Below are 19,444 nucleotides of genomic sequence, written 5' to 3' on the forward strand. Positions count from 1 at the left end.
GTGAGTGGGTATGATCCGCTTGTGGGACGAGTAGCGTCCCGTGCGGAGCCCTGGTGTGGTAGGTTCACCTCTAAGGATAGCAAAACTGTCCTCATTAGCTCTAACCTTGCCAGCCTCCCCGTGTATATGATGGGGATGTACATCCTTCCCGAAGGTGTGCATAACTCCTTTGACAAGGAGCTAGCTAGGTTTTTGTGGCAAACAGGAGATGGTCGGCCCGAGTACCATATGGTGAAGTGGGCTGACATTTGCTTGCCGAAGGACCGAGGTGGGTTGGGCATCCCTGCATCTCGCCGGATGAATGTTGTGCTTATACACGCGTTCCCGTTTCTAGGACATGGCCCTAACCTGCAGGTTATAGCCACTCAGGTTGGTCGTAAGCGCCGACTATTCTGGCTCATCTTCGCAGCTATGATGTGGACTCTCTGGACTACTCGCAACAAGATGGTGATTAAGCGGGAGTTCCCGCGACGTGCTTCTGACTCGTTCTTCAAATTTCTTGCCTTCCTGCAACACTGGCATCCGCTCGCTAGGCCGAGGGATCGTGATCGTCTTCAGCTTTTCCTGGATGCCCTGGTGTCTACCACGCGTCGGTTCTCCGAACGCTCTCCGGCTTCGTAGCTTGCCCCTGGTGGCGTGTTTCTTCTTCGTTCATTTGGGCATCCTTGTGCTGTGGCTCCAGCATTTTTCGTTTATGACTGTGCTTGAGATGTGGTTATATGGGCATATGCTTTATCTATAAACCGGGGCGAAATCCTGTTTGGCATGGCTGCACCATGGGCCGCCCGCAATTTGGGAAGCAGAGGTCGAGCGTGACGCATCCAAACTGTAGGGCGGCCGCGCTGAGCGCCGACGGGCTGGGAGCCGACGTGGCCATGTTGCCGCCGCGCTCGCGCGATATGCCGGCAAGCGCAGAGCCGCCGTGCAGGACGAAGCCACCGCTCCAAGCGCTGGCCGTTGTCCGCGCCTGAGGACGCGCTGCCGGGAGCCACGGTCACGCGTGTACTTCACGGGTCGCGCGCCGCGCGTGGCCACCGCCCTCCGCCGGGAACACCGCGTTGCCGTGGAGAAGCCTGGGCCTAGGCGAATGCGGGCGCGGCTCGGCGGCTGGACCGGCGCCATTCCTCGGCTGTGCGTTGGAGGCGGCACTGCGTTTCGAGGAGCCGGGCGTTGAACGCGCCGCATCGCGGGTAGCCCACAGGGAGGCGTTGGTCGTCTTCCGGCTGTAGAACTGCGCCGCCACGCCGTTCTGAGGGCTGAGGCGCCCTCGCACCACACGCCGGAAGGCGTTGCCTGCCGCTGGTTCCGCGTTGTCACGGACGAGCCTCCACGCAATTGCTCCGCCAGCGAGCGTGCTGACAACATGTTCGAAGGTTATAGCGAATGAAGTGAATCGCAAATTAACTCTTGTATTGACCGATGGAAAAGTTACAATATATACATCCGTAAAGGACGCGATGGTACAAAGAGACGTCGGTTCCTAGCGAACAAACACTACGTCTCTGTGGGGATGAACCGCAAGTCGGTTAGGATAAGGGTAGATTCCCTATTAATTAAACATGCTTAATTAATTCCAACAATTTCGGTATTAACACGTGAACAAGCAAAAACCACTTCTTTTTCTCCTATAGTAAGATCAGCCGATAAAACATGTACTGCAGATGACCAAAATTTCTATTGAGCCAAACACAATTGAGGCAACGACTATAATATTTCTATCTCCTGAAATGTACATTGACAACAGTTGGCTGCATATTTGTCTGCTGAATCGACAGTGCAAGCGGGAAAAATGGGTGAAACAAGGAAGAGATTCTTTTTCCGCGGCTGTCGGAAGCACCAGAATCTGACCCTGCAGAAAAGGGAGATATATGCACGTGAAGTTACTCAAGAAATGCTACTAAAACAAAATAAGACTTAGAAAAGCAAATGTACAAATAATTTCCCTCCAGTGTCCCGAAAGTGATATCAAGTCAGGTCAAGATGCAAGCGGGGCGGGTGCGGTGGATTACGTAATGAGAGAAGTCTGAAATAAATCTTGAATTTGTACCCGAAGTAATGAGATAAGTCTGAAATAAACCTTGAATTTATACCCGAAGTCTGAGATGGTGTTTGGTTCTCTAGTCCTAGGACTTTTTCTAGTCCCTAGGACTTTTTGAAAAAGACTCTTAAGGAGGTGCTTCTAAAGACTTTTAGCAAAAAGTCCCAAAAAAGTCCCACCCTGTTTGGTTTACTAGGGACTTTTTCTAGTCCCAACACAAAAAAGTCTCTGGAACCAAACACCCCCTGAATCGAACCCTTACCTCGAAATCCTTGAAATCAGCACCCTATTTTTATCAATCCCAGCCGATGTTCACCCCAGACCTGTTTGTTGCACCGGGTTACGGGCGATCCCGGTTCCCAACCGGGATTACTCACTCCTCTCCCTGATCATTTGGGCCCACATGCCATCTCTGTTTTATTCCTCGCTCTCTCTTTCACTTTTTCCCGCACTCACCCTGCCGCCGGCTTCATTGGCAGCAGCCGAAGCCTGACAGACAGTACAATGTCCATCAGCTGCTGAAGCTCGACACCAACCAGCTCATCAAGCCATTCGAATCCACGCGTCCATTGCCCTCGAAGATGACAACACCCGCTTCGTCAATGCGTCTCGGAACCGCACGTCCATCGCCCGGGAGCGTACTGCTCTGCTCTACACAACAGCGTCCTGTTGCCGTCGTTCTTGGAGACCTCACTCCGTGGTCAGATCCGGCGCCCAGACATGGACGAACTCGCACGCAGCCGCGTCTGCTGGGGTGCCGCGGGATTCCCACCCGGTCGCATCCCATGGGAGAATTAGCCGGACTTATTTGTGGGGCGGGCTAACGGCCTAGCAGAAAGGCCCGCCCCAGTTGCACCCTTAAAGTCAGGTGAGATTTCTTACGTTTTGGCTTGCTCTGATGTGGTCATGTTGCCTTCATGATTACATCACTACGCTGTGGGAGCTCAAAACCGTTCATTGGTCAGGTTAGACCCTGTACAATGCAAGGTGCTTAGAGGAGGTGCTTATAGTAAAATAAACAGTCTAAGCAGCATGAGGCGGGTCTAAGAAAAAAAAGCAAGGAGGGTCCAAGGAAACCAAATTTGTTCCAACATTTAGCACCCATTGGGGACCCACCGCTCAGATTTTTTTCTGTACAGGAACCCACCGCTCAGATTTTTTTTTCCTACCCTGTACGTTTCCCCATTGAACTTCCCTCCACCAATTCAAAAACTGGCAGCAGCAGATGGGAGGTGGGGGTGCTACCGCTAGCCTCCCTGACAGCGAGGGACAAGTGCTGCGATCCACACGTGGGCCTCATCAAAGGGGAGGACCGGGATGGGGTTGAGATGAGAATGAATATAAGGATGAAACGACGATGATGCATGCGGTTATTGAAGATGCCCAACATGCGGAGATCGATCAAGGGACATCAAGTGATGAAGCGGAATAGGGCACGGGGGGCATATGATGCTGGTGGACGACTACTTTGTCCCCGACGCGCTATTTGAGTCCTATTTTCGTCGTCAATTCTAGATGAGCTGAACTGTGTTCGATCACCTCTACAACGGTGTCCGGGCCTATGATGACTACCTTCATCTTGAAGAAGGATGCCGTTTGAAAGATTGGATTATCTGGTTACCAAAAGTGCATGGCTGCATTGAGGATGCTTGCCTATGGCATGGCCGCGGATTCGTGGGACAAGTACCTCCGGATGTCCGAAAGCACATGTCTCGAGTCATGGTCAGATTTGCTACTATGGTGGTCAAGATGTTTGGACCGAAGTACATGGGAGAATGAACTGCCGAAGACACCGCACGACTCATGGCACTATCAGAAGCAAGAGGGTGACCAGGTATGCTTGGATTTCCGGATTGCATGCACTGGCTATGGACGAATTGCCCATATGCTCTACAGAGGCAATGTCAAGGCCATTGTAAGAAGCCCACCATCATTCTTGAAGCACGTGCATCACAAGACCTCTAGATTTGGCACTCTTTATTTGGGATGCATGGGTCTCACAATGACATCAACTTGTTGCAGCGGCCTCCATTGCTTGCAAGGTTGTGTGAGTGACAAGCTCCTCCGTGCAACTATACCATCAATTGTCATGACTACAACACGGGCTATATTATCTTTGTGATGATAGATATCCTTCATGGGCGACCTTCGTCAAGACCATCTCTGATCCAAGGGGTGAGAAAGATCTCACTTTGCCCAAAAGACAAGGAGCTAGAAAGGATGTGGAGAGGACATTTGGAGTGCTCCAAGCCTGTTTTGCGGTTCTTCAAGGACCTGCAAAAGTATGGGATCCAAAGATGTTGTGGGAGGTGATCATAGTGTGTGTGATCATGCACAACATGATTGCGGAGGATGAGTGCGACGAAGTTTGCCACAGTCTAGAATTTGAGCAAATAAGTCTTGACCAATGTTGACTTCTCATGCGGATACAAGTTCAAATTGATATAGTTCCACACACCCTAGTTCTAGAATCTAGATGCTTGGTCACAGCAATGGATCAAGAGTTACCTGGTTTTATCTTAAATTTGACGACATTTGGTTGCCTCACTGATATAAATTTTATCGGATGCTCTGTGCAATGCCTATGCCGATCAATTGCTGAAAACAGCTGCAAACAAGGAAACGAAAGTACACGATATATCAAATGAAGGGAAAATTACTATCATGCACTTGAGTATGACAAAATCGAGAAGATAAACAAAGTAATGGAATGTCATAAAAATGATTTAGAAAGTTCAAGTTGGACACATCTAAACCATTGCTGTCATTACTCATCACGATGGAAACCCTCATATTGCATAGGTAAGCGTTGAGCTAAATTACTACTTTACTACAGCAATGAAAAAGCCATTGGTCGAAAACAAGTGTAGTGTTATATTATATCAATAAAACAACTCGCACATTGTATTGGAACAGGGATACTAAATTTCCAAGAAATATCTAGCCTACCCAGGCCTTCTGCGAAGTAGGAGGGGTTAAACTTACACCTCAACCCAACCTCATGCAGGGGCTAAGCTTGCATTTTAGCAACAGTGCTTAGCACCCACTACTCTCTCCTTAGCTGGAACCCACAAAAGAAATATTGCAGCCTGCTGACCCACCTTCCCGATTTGAATCGCCTGCCACTGCTTCTCTCAGCGCCGATCTCATCAAAATAAATTGAACTAAAAATTTAATACCGCACCACTCTTTTCCTTCATGCCAACCGCACCTACTCTCTCATTTCTCTTTCCTCAGATCGCCAGCAACCACCCCTCTCAATGGCAATGTAGCTGCATCTTCACTCTCCCAACTAATATGCAAAATCATCACCAAGTTACCAACATGCAAACAGCCAATCATCTCCCAGGCCAACAGGACCTCTGACCATCAGTGCAGTGCATAGTATCTATTTGCAGTAATAATGTCATAACAAGTGGATACATGAGAAAAAACATAGCGGCTCCATTTTCAAGTATAACCAATATGTAGAAGTCAGATGTTAATACTAACATTCTAAGTAGAAAATTTTTATAAGATGCTGCTCTGCAGTACTCCCTCCATTTTTGTATACAAGGCCACTTCGTTTTTCGTGTCAAATGTTGACTTATAATTTTGGTCAACAAAATATGAACTAAATGTCATCAAAAATATATCATCGGAAAGTTCTTTGAAATGTGCATCCAATGAAATACTTTTTATGGCATATAACTCACTTTTTGTTGGTAAAATTAGAGGTCAAAGTTAAGACATAAAAATATGAAATGGCCTTGTATAAGGGAATGAGGGGAGTATTATTTTTTTGCAATAACTCTGCACATCTAATCTCTGTTTTGTTGTTATTTATTCAAAGATGATAGAAGCTATACACATTACATGCCACAAATAGCAGGATATACAATGTCCTGCTCAGAGTTTTGAAGAATCATAGGTTCAATGACAGACTTAAAGTAAGCCCAACGCAACAATATCAAATGTTTAGACATTCCAGTTAATAATGTATTAACATGTGCTTCATGTTCAATTTTCTACCGAGGCCATATTGATTGCTTGACAAAAGCGAAAAAGAGGTTGGTGACTCGAGTAAAAGCACGTGAACACTTGCAAGATATTATAGTATGACACTCAAGCCAGAAAACTAGCCAAACTGGAACTACTGTATAACATATATTCAAACAAGCTGTAGAACAAACCTTCTCATCATAACGAAAAATTGACAGATCAAAGTATGGTGAAGGACTTTGTGATTGGCAAGTGTAAGGCAATGACGCCATCATCTTTTTCACAAACTGCTAGACAGAAAACAAGTAGCAAACTAGCAATCATCAAAAGGTTCATCATTACATCCTCTAACAAAAGAGGTAAATTGTTCACAAATCAGATGCCTTAAGCGTACACAAATGAGAAATATGTAGTAAGTATAGTTATTATCAAGAAATAAGCCATCAGCAACAAGTGACCGTTTCACACCTTTAGTTTTTTTCATCTGAAAGGTATGGGTTTCTAACATTTTCACAAGCATACCACCTCATCTGGAACTTCATGTAAGTTGGTATATAAAACTGAAAAGGCATGACAACCAGCAGAAAATAAGCTTAAAGCTAAAAAAAAAAGTTTTGCTTTTTCTTAGTTGATTCGCTGAAACCTGAAACAAATTGGACTTCTAGTACTACTAGAACTGACGCATGCTCAGGAAGCTAACCTGCAAGGATACAACTCATTCTAGCCCTACATTATTTGTAATTCTCCACATTATATCCAAGAAAATCTCTTTGTATTATGCAATTTATTCTGAACATAAATATCCAAGAAAACTGTTTTTTATATTGTATGTTATGTATGTTATATCCAAGAAAACCACTTTTCTTAAAATAATTGTGGGAATTGTGCATGGTATTACAGTATTACTAGAATACGTTGAAACATTTCAGTACAGTCAACAATCAGTGCATCATCCTTGGAAATAAGGAGACCATTAGCGCCGCGACATGCACAAATCCTCACATCTTGTCGAGGCATTTAAATGGAACAGATCAATAGAATGGTTTACAAAAAATGCATCATATATTCATACGACTTGTGTTATCAACATTACCTGTGAGGGGCTGCTTGCTTTACTTTTAATGGTGCGGAGTTGATCAAGAGCATGAACACTATTGGGATTGGACGAGATAAATTTCTCATGCAAAGAATTTTGAGGATTTGCATGGAAATGATCATAATAATGTTCAAACAATGAATACAGCTCCTCCGAAGAATTCTGCTGACAAATTATGTATTATGTTCAAACACAAGGGAAAATATATCAAATCACTTGAACAGCATTTCTGATGATCATGGATACCTGATAGAGTGACACAATCTCTGTCGTCTCCATGTTGTACACAGCAAAGAATGCTAGGTTTTGATCAGTGCTTCGAGTAACCTAAAGAAATATATTAGAGCATCTGCAATTAGATGGTGACAAGATGCGAATAAAATACTGGTAAGATGCAGGAGAAAATAGATTTACCCTTCCATTGACACTACCAAACTTGATAAATAGGTGATGGCGATCCAAAAACTGTACCTGTTCCACTATCATGTTATAAACACCTCTTGAAAAATTCTTTAGCAGAAAACAATGTGTTCAGTGAACAACATAGTCCCTGTAAATACTTGGGTTACTGATAGCTAGCTAAAATGAACAACAAAAACTGTAAGTGAAGAATTTAAAATTTTAATCTAACAGAAAAATGAAGGGATGACAGTAGGAGAAAAAAATCTCACATAGAAGACTGCAGAGAAGGCATAAGACTTACAAAGTAAACCAGCCAAAACCAGGAACAAAAAGGAGACAAAACCTAGGCTAGCCAATACTTAAGAATAACGAGAAGAGAGAAGAAAGAAAGAACCAAGGCAAAACAAAAACAGAGCAAAATCCTACGGCTATTGTGATTCATTTAAGCTAGTCTTGAAAGTATATATAGGTACCTTCCATATGATAAGATCCACATAGTCTTGAAAGTGAAAATAAAATTTCTTCTTCAGGTGCTGGACCCTCTGCAAATAAAAATTACCATTTCAAACAAGTAGAGATAAAACATTTTTCCTTCACAACAAAGACCACACGACCAAGAAAGAAGGGGGCATAAGCAATTAAGAATAAGTTTGTTTTAAGAATTCAAAAGATGCAAGATTCACTGTAGACGATAATGACAGGGAGTGCAAATATTTTAGCAGTGAATGCAAAAAATTAGAGATGATTTTAAGCATCATAATTGACTTGAGGATTCAAAATATTGAGATCAACCTGGGAATAACCAAGCGAGTAAGAATGCAAAGCACGGACCAAGATCACATAGCAAATGAATGAATGGCGTGTAAGATAGCTAAGTATCTAACCAAAGCCTGATCAGGTTCCTCATTCCATGTCTTGTGGAAAATAAATGATAGCAACCGTTGCTTGATGCCAGGAAGAAAAGAACTCCCTTGTGCAGCCTGCAAGCATAAACTCCATTATCAGTTTCGTAGTTCACAAGTTCAATATCAGACGATTTCCAATTAGTCTTGTTCAAGGATGACAGATTGCAGACATGAAGGTTTGCTCAAGCCTCCAAAGGCTATTTGCTGTATAGAAATGATGTGGGTAAAACAAAGACTATTTTTTTCAGACAACAATTAGAAGAGATGAACGAAAGAATATCAAACAACGAACGCACAAAGCTAGTTTTTTGGGAAAGGTTGCTCTTCTTCTTCCCCCCGCTTCGCCCACCGTGTCGTCCCCGCGGGCGACCAGGGGCAAACCCTAGAGCGCCGCCAGCGTCCTCTCTCCTCCTCGCCTCCCTCCCCCGGCGTAGGTGGCGGCGGGGAACTGGCTCCTCTTCGTTCGGTGTGCGGCTGGCGCGGGACAGCTTCTTGTGTGGGGGTGGTGGGCTGGCGCGGGGCCCTCTGGCGCGACGGCAGGCGCGCGGGTCGACGACGCGTGCCGCGTACGCTGGCGCGGTGGCGGGCTGCTGCTGGCCATGGTGTGGCCGCCGCGAGTCTGCTCGAGCGGGCGTGTGCGACCCGTTCCCTGGCCAGGACCGGACGGATCTGGCTCGGGGCAGCTGGGGCGCGGCGTGGGCGGTGGCCAGAGACCCAGACCCGGCTGGGTCTCTGGGGGCGGTGTGCTGCGTCCGTCTTAGGTGGGTGGGTGCGGGCAGGCCTCCGGCCAGATCTGGCCTCCTGGCTCAAGGTGGTGGCGCGGGCCACGAGCGGCCCGCGCCGGCTGCCGCGGTAGCTCCGGTGGCAGTGGTGGCTGGTGGAGGTAGGCCGGCGTCCTTGGGTGGCACAGGTTGGTGGTGGTGGTGCGTGCTGGCCAGATCTGGCGTTTTCCGGCGGGCGGCGCGGATTGGGGAACCGGCTTGGCGTGGCTGTTGCTCCAGCTGTGGGCGGCGGCGGCGAGGCGGCTCGGCCCTCTTGTGGCGGCTTCCATTCGCCGCGCCGGCATCACGGCAGCTCGACGGGTCGGCTGCGGCGGCGGCTGGATTTTCGGCGTCGGCTCGTTTGTAGGCGGCCCGGTTGGACCTTCGATCCATCTCCTCAGCATCCGGCCGCTATCTTCGTCATTGGTTGGCCATCCCCAGCTGCGGTCCATCACTCGTCTCGCACCCGGCAGCAGGACCGAGCTCGTCTCGCGCCCGGCAGCAGGACTGACCTCATCTCACGCCCGGCAGCAGGACCATGCTCGTCTCGCGCCCGGTGGCAAGACCGAGCTCGTCTCGCGCCCGGTGCCGCAGGACAGGTCGATGGACGCCAGTTTTGGCCGGCCCATTGGGTCTTGGCACTGGGGGCAGCCCAGGGGTGCGAAAGGCGGGTCCTTTCCGCTCGTATCTTTGGTTGGGGTAGCAGCGGGTCTTGGGAGAGGTGGTGTCAAGGTCTTGGATGCCGGGGCGGCGGCCCTGGTGGTGGGTCCGCAGTGCTCATGGGCAGAGCCCGCGGCTTGGTGTTGCCCGGTTGCCACGGCGTGTGGGCGGCGTGGTAGCCAGGGTGTGGCGTTCGATGGCGGTGAGTGGTGGCCGGGGTGAAAACCTGTTCCAACTTCGGACGGACCGGCGGCGGCAAAGCTTGCTCCCTTCTTGAAGGCGTCGTTGCGGCTCTCATTGCCCATCATGTTGCTCCAGAGGAAACTCTGATCCTCGGATCGGGTGGTGGCGGCGCTCCAGTGTCATCCCCTTCTTGAAGGCGCCGCCTTGGAGCCCACGGTTCGTCATATGCGGCTTCACTTCTTCGCGGTGGCGTGTTCACGGCTGTAGCCCCCGGCTGCTCTTGTAGTGCTAGGGATGGTGTTGCTGCGCTCGGCGCCTATGTATCCTGCCTTGGGTGTGTGTGCGTGTGTTGTGCGGGCATGCGTTTGTACCGGGTGCTGTTGATCGTTGCTTTATATATAAAGCGGGGCGAAAGTCTTTTTTTGTAAAGAATATCAAATAAAAAATTGAGAGTTCGATAGTAAACCAGAGATTTATATTGCCGGATAAACTACAATTGTATGTCTCACTAAACCATGTGGTATGTTGCTCACATGTTCCAAAAGTGATCATATAACTGATAGGTAGATCGCAAACCGGAAGAAACAAATATGAGAAAATGAATGCAACCCATGTACACACTGCAGACTCAGCAATCTTAAAAAATACAAACATTTGCATGTACCTGGCCATGTGAATAAAGAAATAGTTCGTCATCTTCCCGGCAAAATGCACCAATTCTCCGTACCTCAACAAGGCTGCCTGAATCTCGGATTTGTAGGACATGTATTGTTTGATATCGAAGAGAGACAATGCAAACCAGATCCTCATACAAGTATGCACCAATACTATGAGCCAAATTGATAAAATCATTGCAGAAAGCTTTCTCGTCTAGTATTGCACCATCTTCTAGCCTAATAACACAAATACAGATGTGCTAATCCACCAAATGTAGGAAAGCATGGTTACAGAATATATTTTAGTTTAAAGCCGCATTCTTCCTAAATCAGGACAAATAGATAACTGTACCTTACAAGATAGAAAGTTATTTTCTCAATTGATGGTACCCCGTGAATTGCACCCTCAGTGACACTTGATTCATTACTTCGTGCAGTTGACGTTGCAAATAAGCCATATTGATGGCCCTCCATGTAAAGGAAAAAGTCCTCACAAATGTACTCATTGCTGGATGCAAGTGAGATTGAGTAGAGCTGCTTAAAGAAACTCTCAAATCTCTCTGCATTGGCCGGAAGATCATGAGCATCACATTCTTCGTGGCATGAAAACGTTAACCAGATGGGACGGTACACAATCAAATCTTGGTGGTTTCGACTAAAGGCCACAAGATACTTGCCATCATCGGTGAACTTGCGAAATGAATAGTCTGGACAATCTATGTCGTATATAGTGTAACTTGGAACCAAATTCTCATAGAATTGTCTGACAGTATTAACCTGTCAACAATGGAAAAGGGAAGGAGAAGAAAGACCAGTTAGATCTTCTTAAGTTGCAAAATAAAAAGGTTGCAGAAATTTGCTCCCATCACAAGTTCACAACCAAGACTCAATATGAAGAGCAAGCTAGAACACCAAAGCATGTGAGTTCCAATAATTACAGGAAGACAACACACATTGGTCATCAACAATATACAGCAACAAGTGTGAATTATGTCTACCTAATAGAAAGATATGAGCCTACATTCTTGAACTTTAACTTTTGACAGTTACACTCCCCATCTTGGGTAACGAATATCTTTATCTAAAAGTTAGTATTGTCACAACATCAAGTCTGTAGATTTTGTGCATGTTTGATCTATCCTAGATTATGGACACATGCAATAACAAATTCATCCATATTACATGTATTTTTATTTTCAGTTCACACATTAGGCAATTGTTCACTTATCTGTTCATGCTTGATAGGTGTACTGCACTACATAACAACTCTCCCAAAAAAATACTCTCAATTCAGCAGTCCAAGGATTTTGTTGCATTATTCCTCAAACCCAGTTTCAAGCTTGACATCCTACACCATTGTTTTGCTTTCCGAACCATAAACTAGTTAACTAAATTACTTGACATAGATAATTGTCTAAGACTCTAAGTCATAGGGATAAGATAATCATGCACCGCCCCTGTTGTACAGATTACCCTAAACTTGTTAAGGTGATAGGTGGAAAGTTGTCAGTTCACTTGGAGCATTGCCTACTACATTTGACCTCTTATTTTTTTCGTGACATTTCACTGCTTATGAGCTAATACTTATTCACAAGCGTGACATTGTCGCATTAATATTTTTCTATGTATCCCACTGTGTAGCATAAAAATGGCTTAATACCAGGGGTGTCATTAGCTCTAGACTCTAGATATCTCTGGCAAATATCTTAGCCACAGTTTCCATACTACAACACAGACAGGAGTACCATAGTCAACAGTAGAACCCCAAAAATGGGGCCTCGCCCCACCCACAAACCCCCCAGAGGCCAAAGGCTAAGCACGTGTAGCAACGGCAACCACAGCGGCTTTGGCTAGGGTTTCTCATGCCTCCCGCCGGTGCCGCCGTCGATCTACCTCGTCTCCTGTGGTCTTAGGGCAATGGAGGTGCGGTGGATCTCGGCCCTTGCTGGCGGGGGGTCCGTTTTTCATGTTTTTTTTTAGTTTTGTTTGGGTTTGTGTCCTGCTCAGAGAGGCGAGGCGGCGGTGGCTCTTTGAAGATGGAATAAGGTTCTCCCCGCCTAGTCTCCGTCCCTATGGTGTTTCTAGCATACTTGGAGGGCGTGTGAAGGTTTGTCTCGGGCGGATCTCGCGGGATTCGGTCGGCGTTTGTCCTTGGTGGATTCAGGTGAATCATCTCTTTGTGTGTCTACATGTTATCTTTCCGATCTACGTTTCTCTTCGTCGGTGGTGGTTGCTGTTCTGGTGTGGTGGTCTTATGGGACCTTAGCACGACAACTTCCTGACTGTCTACTACAACAAGGTTTGCCCGGCTTCAATAAAAGAGGGGCGATGACGGCGGCGCCTCTTCGGCTCGCTCCAGTGCTTGTAGCCATCGCTAGGTGGTCTACGGACCTGGATATACTTTCTACTTCTAGTGTTCTTTGTACTACCTTGACGGTTGATGAATAGATCGAAAGTTTTTCTTGTAAAAGAAGAAATCGGCAACCACAGCGACACCACCCTCTGCCCGCCCTAACGCAAGGAAAGCAGCCGCATTCGGCCGCCCTCCGCGTACCCACAGTCGCAAGGGCACTACCCCTATCACCAATTCTGAGGGTTAGCGGGGCGGGAGGAAGGAGGAAGAAGCGTACGGTTGCGCCGGGGCGCGGAGAGAGAAACTGCCGGTCGAACACCCTTGAGGCAAGGTTGCCGCTGCGGAAGAAGCCCACCATCACTGCACCACCCGTGGCCGACGCCGGCGCGGAAGCATCGCAAGCGCACGCGCCGGGGAGGGTGGGGGTTGGGCGGCGGGGATTACTACTATTTTCCGCTGGTGTGGATGTGAGAGGGTGGGAACTGGGAAGGGGATTTTTGCTTGTGGTGATCAGTATTTATTTATACTCCTTTAAAAGGAGGATTGAAGGGACCTGGTGGATATTTGCCATTTAGCTTGCGTGCCTTGGCAAATTTATCGCTCTCAAGATTGGTTTGGCTTAAATTGTTTATTTAACACGATGATGCTTATACTATTAACATCTTTGATTATTATTATCTTCGTCCGGGTTTACTAGTTCTCACTGTATTTTAACCATAATTTTAACAAATAGTAAAATGTAAATTATACTCCCCTTTCCTAAATATAAATTTTTAGATATTTTAATATGAAGTGCATTCGGCAAAATGAATAAATTACGCTCTAAACTACGTCTATATACATTCATATATAGTCTATATTGAAATCTCTAGAAAGACTTGTATTTAGAAACGTAAGGAGTATGTAGTAAAAATAATATCATCAGAAACTACCCATAAATATGAATACAACAATATAAGTAGTAAAAGTAACATCATTAGAAACTACTCCCTCCATCCCATAATGTAAGACGTAGTGTCAAAAAATGTCTTACATTATGGAACGGAGGGAACGGAGGGAGTACATATAAATACGAATACAACGATATAAATTTTAGTGACACATATTAACATTTTGCTTGTTAAATATATGATCAAAATTTGACCCAAAATATGTAATGACGGATCTAATCCTCTCGGGCGCAACCGCCACCTTCTCTTCTCCAAAGCTGGCGGTCGGGCCCACCAGGCCAGCCCACAAGCACACCGGCACGGCCCGCCATGGGCCACGCACTGCACTGGCTAAAAAGATCGTGCCCGGCATGCGGCACGCCTTGGGTCATGCCTGGGCTTGGAGGCTGGGCATGCAGGCCGGCACGGCACGACCTATTTTATTTTTTTATGTTTTCGGAATTTGTGTGTGTGTGTGTGTTCTAAAATACGGCCCGATAAGCCTAAAAAAATAGCCCAATAGGCTGGAAAATATGTAGCCCAGCATGCTAAACGTGCCACGGGCCGGCCAGTTTATTAGCTGGGTCGTGCCTGGGTTGGAGGACGCAGCACACGGGCCGGCACGGCATGGCCCGGCTAGCAATCACGGCATGGCGGGTCGTGCCATGCAGGCCCGATTAGGGTGGCCCGGGGCGGGTCCGCATGTTTGGCCAGCTTTGCTCTTCTCCAAGAAAAAAGATTAGGGTTTCTCTACCTCCTGTCGGCGGTCGCCTCACTCCGGTAGCTCCTAGGGCCATGGAGGCGTGGTGGACCCCTTACAGGCGGGAGAGGTCTTGCTCTGTCTATAGGTGTTTTATGAATCCGTTTTAAGGTTTGTGTCCTGCTCATGAAGACAAGGCGGTGGAGACTTCTTGAAAATGGAATAAGGTTCTCCCTGTCTAGTCTCTGTTTCGGTGATGTATCTAGCATCATCGAAGGGCATGTGGAGGTGTGTCTCTCGAGGATCTTGTAGGATTCGCTTTAGTGCTAGTCTTTGGTGGATTGTTCGGATCTAGTCTTTTTTAGCAACCGATAGGAGCTCTGCCTTTTCATATAGAAGAAGAGAATTGACCAATTAATAAGGAAAAACTGGCGAAAACCAATACAACCGAGCAACGCACACCATCCCTGAGGCTGCGTACCAATCGAGCCGATGACTCCGCCTCCCAAGAGACCGGAGTTGACACCCTACACCACGACCCAGAGCTGCCGCTCCGGCTTACAAACAACACATACACACGGGCCCCGAGGTCGCGCACCAGCCGAGCCGACAACTCTGCCACCCAAGAGACCAAAGTCGACACCCTACAAACAACCACCTCTAGAGCCACCGCTCCGACTTCCACTCCAGCCCCGAGGCTGCGCACATTCGATCTGACGATTTTGTCACCCAAGCGACCAAAGTCGGCACCCTACATAAACTGAAGGAAATATCCCTAGAGGCAATAATAATGTTGTTATTTTATGTTTCCTTATTCATGATAAAGGTTTATTATTCATGGTAGAATTGTATTGTTCGGAAACTTAAATACATGTGTGAATACATAAACAAATACCATGTCCCTAGTAAGCCTCTACTAGACTAGCTCGTTGATCAAAGATGGTTAAGGTTTCCTAACCATAGACATGTATTGTCATTTGATAACGGGATCACATCATTAGGATAATGATGTGATGGACAAGATCCATCCGTTAGCTTAGCATATTGATCGTTCAGTTTATTGCTATTGCTTTCTTAATGTCCAATGCATATTCCTTTGACTATGAGATTATGCAACTCCCGGATACCGGAGGAATACCTTGTGTGCTATCAAACGTCACAACATAACTGGGTGATCATAAAGATGCTCTACAGGTATCTCTGAAGGTGTTTGTTGAGTTGGCATAGATCGAGATTAGGATTTGTCGTTCCGAGTATCCAAGAGGTGTCTTTGGGCCCTCTCGGTAGTACACATCATAAGAAGCCTTGCAAGCAAAGTGGCTAATGAGTTAGTTCCAAGATGATGTATTATAGAACGAGTAAAGAGACTTGCCGGTAATGAGATTGAACTAGGTATGAAGATACCGATGATCGAATCTCGGGCAAGTAACATACCGATGGACAAAGGGAATTACGTATGTTGTCATAAGGTTCGACTGATAAAGATCTTCGTAGAATATGTAGGAGCCAATATGGGCATCCAGGTTCTGCTATTAGTTATTGATCGGAGAGGTGTCTCGGTCATGTCTACATAGTTCTCGAACCCGTAGGGTCCCCACGCTTAACGTTCGTTGACGATATAGTGTTATATGAGTTATATGATTTGGTGACCGAATGTTATTCAGAGTCCCGGATGAGATCACGAACATGACGAGGAGTCTCAAAATGGTCGAGAGGTAAAGATTGATATATAGGACGATGGTATTCGGACACCAGAATAGTTTCGGAGTGCACCGGGTGGTCATCGGGTCACCGGAAGGGGTTCCGGACAACCCCGGAGGTCTATGGGCCTAATGGGCCAAGGGGAGAGACACACCGGCCCACAATAGGGCTGGCGCGCCCCTCTCCCTGGCCGCTGGCCCTAGGAAGGAAAAGGGGGAGGGCTAGCCCCTCCTGCCTTCCCCACCACATGGGAGAAAGGAAAGGGGGGGTGCCACCCTCCCCTGCCTTTCCCCTCTCTCCTAGAAAAGAAAGGGGGAGCTGCTTGGGGGAGGACCCCAAGTAGGATTCGGCCTACTTGGGGGCGCCTCCTAGCTGGTCCCTCCTTCCCCCACCTATATATATGTGGGAGGGAGGCGCCACACAAGGATACAACATTGTCTTAGCCGTGTGCGGCGCCCCCTCCACCGTTTCACCCTCGGTCATATTTTCGTAGTGCTTAGGCAAAGCCCTGCGGAGATAACTTCACCATCACCGTCACCACGCTGTTGTGCTGCCGACTCATCCACTACTTCGTCGTCTTGCTAGATCAAGAAGGCTAGGATGTCACCGAGCTGAACGTGTGCTGAACACGGAGGTGCCGTACGTTCGGTACTCGATCGGTTGGAGCGCGAAGAAATTCGACTACATCAACCGCGCTGACAAACACTTCTGCTTACGGTCTACGAGGGGACACACTCTCCCCTCTCGTTGCTATGCATCTTCATGGATAGATCTTGCGTGTGCGTAGAATTTTTTTGTTTTCCATGCAACGTTTCCCTACAGTGGCATCCGAGCCAGGTCTATGCGTAGATGATATGCACGAGTAGAACACAAAGAGTTGTAGGCGGTGATAGTCATATTGCTTACCACCAACGTCTTATTTTGATTCAGCGATATTGTGGGATGAAGCGGCCCAGAGCAACCTTACATGTCCACACACATGAGACCGGTTCCACCGACAGACATGCAACTAGTTTTGCATAAAGGTGGCTGGCGGGTGTCTGTTTCTCCTACTTTAGTTGAATCGAATTTGACTATGGGCGGTCCTTGAAGAAGGTTAAAACAGCAAACTTAACGAATCACCGTTGTGGCTTTTGCATAGGTAAGAACGGTTCTTGCTAGAAGCCCGTAGCAGCCACGTAAAACTTGCAACAACAAAGTAGAGGACGTCTAACTTGTTTTTGCAGGGCATGTTGTGATATGATATGGTCAAGACGTGATGTGATATATGTTGATGTATGAGATTATCATGTTTTGTAATATCAACAACCGGCAGGAGCCTTAGGGTTGTCTCTTTATTGTATGAAATGCGAGCGCCAAGTAATTGCTTTACTTTATCGCTATGCGTTTGCAATAGTTGTAGAAGCAACAGTTGGCGAGACGACCCCAATGCAATGATGGAGATCAAGGTGTCGAGCCGGTGACGATGGAGATCATGACGATGCTTTGGAGATGGAGATCAAAAGCACAAGATGATGATGGCCATATTATGTCACATATTTTGATTGCATGTGATGTTTATCTTTTATGCATCTTATTTTGCTTAGAACGGCGGTAGCATTATAAGATGATCCCTTCACTAAATCTCAAGATAAAAGTGTTCTCCCCGAGTATGCCCTATTGCCAAAGTTCGTCGTTTCGAAGCACCACATGATGATCGGGTGTGATAGACTCTACTTCACATAAAACGGGTGTAAGACAGTTTTGCACATGTAGAAGACTTGGCTTACACTACAAAAAAAGACACATCCGTGACATTTTGGGCCGAACAAATTTTTTTTCTGTCATACTTATGACACTTCTATGACAATAATTGTGACAAAACACGGTATCATCATAGATGTGGTGGGGTCCTACTTCTATGACAAAAAATGGGTTTTTCGTCCTGGGCGGGCCGGAGACGCAGCTCCATGACATTCTTTGGGCCGTCCATGATGGAAAAAACCGTGGTAGAAGCGAGGGCGAGAAAAATATCGGGGTGTTCCCGGTTACGGTGGGTGGTCGGGGCCGAGCGATGCGCGTTTCTCTCGTACACGCACGCGCGTGGGTGCGAGGCGTTGGGCTCTAACTGAACCCGAGCGATTGCACTGCAGGCTACGCGTTACTAAACCCGAATGATCGATCGATGGCTGTTAACTGAACCCGATCGAGTGATTCCTTCGCTACTGCTGCTAACTGAAGCCGATCGATGCTGCCTCTGGATGAACAGTGAGCATTGCTAGGGGTTTGGATGAACAGTTGCCGGTGGGGGTGGATGAACAGGACCCCGTGGTGTTGCCTCTGGATGAACAGGACCCCGATCGATCGAGCCGGTTGGGGCTGGATGAACAGGACCCCGTGGAGGGCAGGATGAACAGGACCACCCCGTGGAGGGCAGGATGAACAGTAGACGGTGGAGGGCTGGATGAACAGTAGCCCGTGGAGGGGTGGTTGAACAGGAGCCCGTGGAGAGGGCTGGTTGAACAGTAGCCGGTGGAGTAGCGCGCTATGGAGGCTGGATGAACAGGAGCCCGTGGATGAACAGTCACATGTGGAGGCTGGAGGAGGTCGACGGTGGATGAACAATAGCCCGTGGAGGCTGGAGGGGGTCGACGGTGGAGATGAACAGTATCCCGTGGAGTCCCGTTTTGCGGTACGCCACACCCAACCGATGAACAGGACACCCGTTTCGACCGTAGCGCTCCAACACAAGTCCGTTTCCACCGTTTTGCGGTACGCCACACCCCTCCCGATCAACAGGACCCCCGTTTCGACCGTAGGAGGTCCGTTTCCTCCGTTTTGCGGTACGTCAGACCCCTCCCGATGAACAGGATCCCGTTTCGAACGTGGCCGGTTGAACACAAGGCCGTTTCCTCCGTTCTGCGGTACGCCAGGCCTCGTTTCCATCGGCTATTCCGTCCAAGCCCTCCCGATGAACACGACGACGCATTCCGTTCCGACCCAGTCGGTTGGCTCCCCATGAACACGACGACGACGCTGTTTCTCCGTTCCGACCCAGCCATGTACACGAGCCTTGGCCATACGTACACGCGAGTAGGTG

General features: G+C 47.5%; 1 protein-coding gene across 3 annotated transcripts; it reads right to left on the bottom strand.

The window, feature by feature from the left end:
* Positions 1 to 1,526: 1,526 nt before the first annotated feature.
* Positions 1,527 to 13,567, bottom strand: LOC109752128 (light-mediated development protein DET1). 3 transcript variants are annotated; one of them, XM_020310996.3, is made up of 11 exons: positions 13,313 to 13,567; positions 11,035 to 11,459; positions 10,691 to 10,919; positions 8,402 to 8,497; positions 7,991 to 8,059; positions 7,530 to 7,586; positions 7,362 to 7,442; positions 7,113 to 7,277; positions 6,211 to 6,306; positions 4,547 to 4,646; positions 1,527 to 1,849 (listed from the first exon to the last, which is right to left on the bottom strand). In XM_020310996.3, exons 1-11 carry the CDS (start codon positions 13,391 to 13,393, stop codon positions 1,716 to 1,718), a joined length of 1,533 nt encoding a protein of 510 aa, XP_020166585.1. In that variant the 5' UTR covers positions 13,394 to 13,567; the 3' UTR covers positions 1,527 to 1,715. The 3 variants fall into 3 exon arrangements, with proteins under 3 accessions (XP_020166585.1, XP_045083789.1, XP_073352764.1); XM_045227854.1 differs by lacking the exon at positions 6,211 to 6,306; XM_073496663.1 differs by lacking the exons at positions 1,527 to 1,849; positions 4,547 to 4,646; positions 6,211 to 6,306 and adding an exon at positions 6,337 to 6,579.
* Between the last annotated feature and the right edge of the window lie 5,877 nt (positions 13,568 to 19,444).

The sequence above is a fragment of the Aegilops tauschii genome, chromosome 4 (assembly GCF_002575655.3).
Source record: "Aegilops tauschii subsp. strangulata cultivar AL8/78 chromosome 4, Aet v6.0, whole genome shotgun sequence".
In the NCBI taxonomy this organism is placed as follows: Eukaryota; Viridiplantae; Streptophyta; class Magnoliopsida; order Poales; family Poaceae; genus Aegilops; species Aegilops tauschii.

Bases quoted from the DNA above. Each gene is read 5' to 3' on its own strand.
- LOC109752128 (XM_020310996.3), bottom strand. From the start codon at position 13,393: ATGGTGGGCTTCTTCCGCAGCGGCAACCTTGCCTCAAGGGTGTTCGAC. The intron at 7,278-7,361 runs GTATCCATGATC...ATTTGTCAGCAG, and splicing joins AGATTGTGTCACTCTATCAG to AATTCTTCGGAGGAGCTGTA. The intron at 4,647-6,210 runs GTTTGTTCTACA...CCTTGTTTGCAG, and splicing joins TTTTTCGTTATGATGAGAAG to CTGTTTTCAGCAATTGATCG.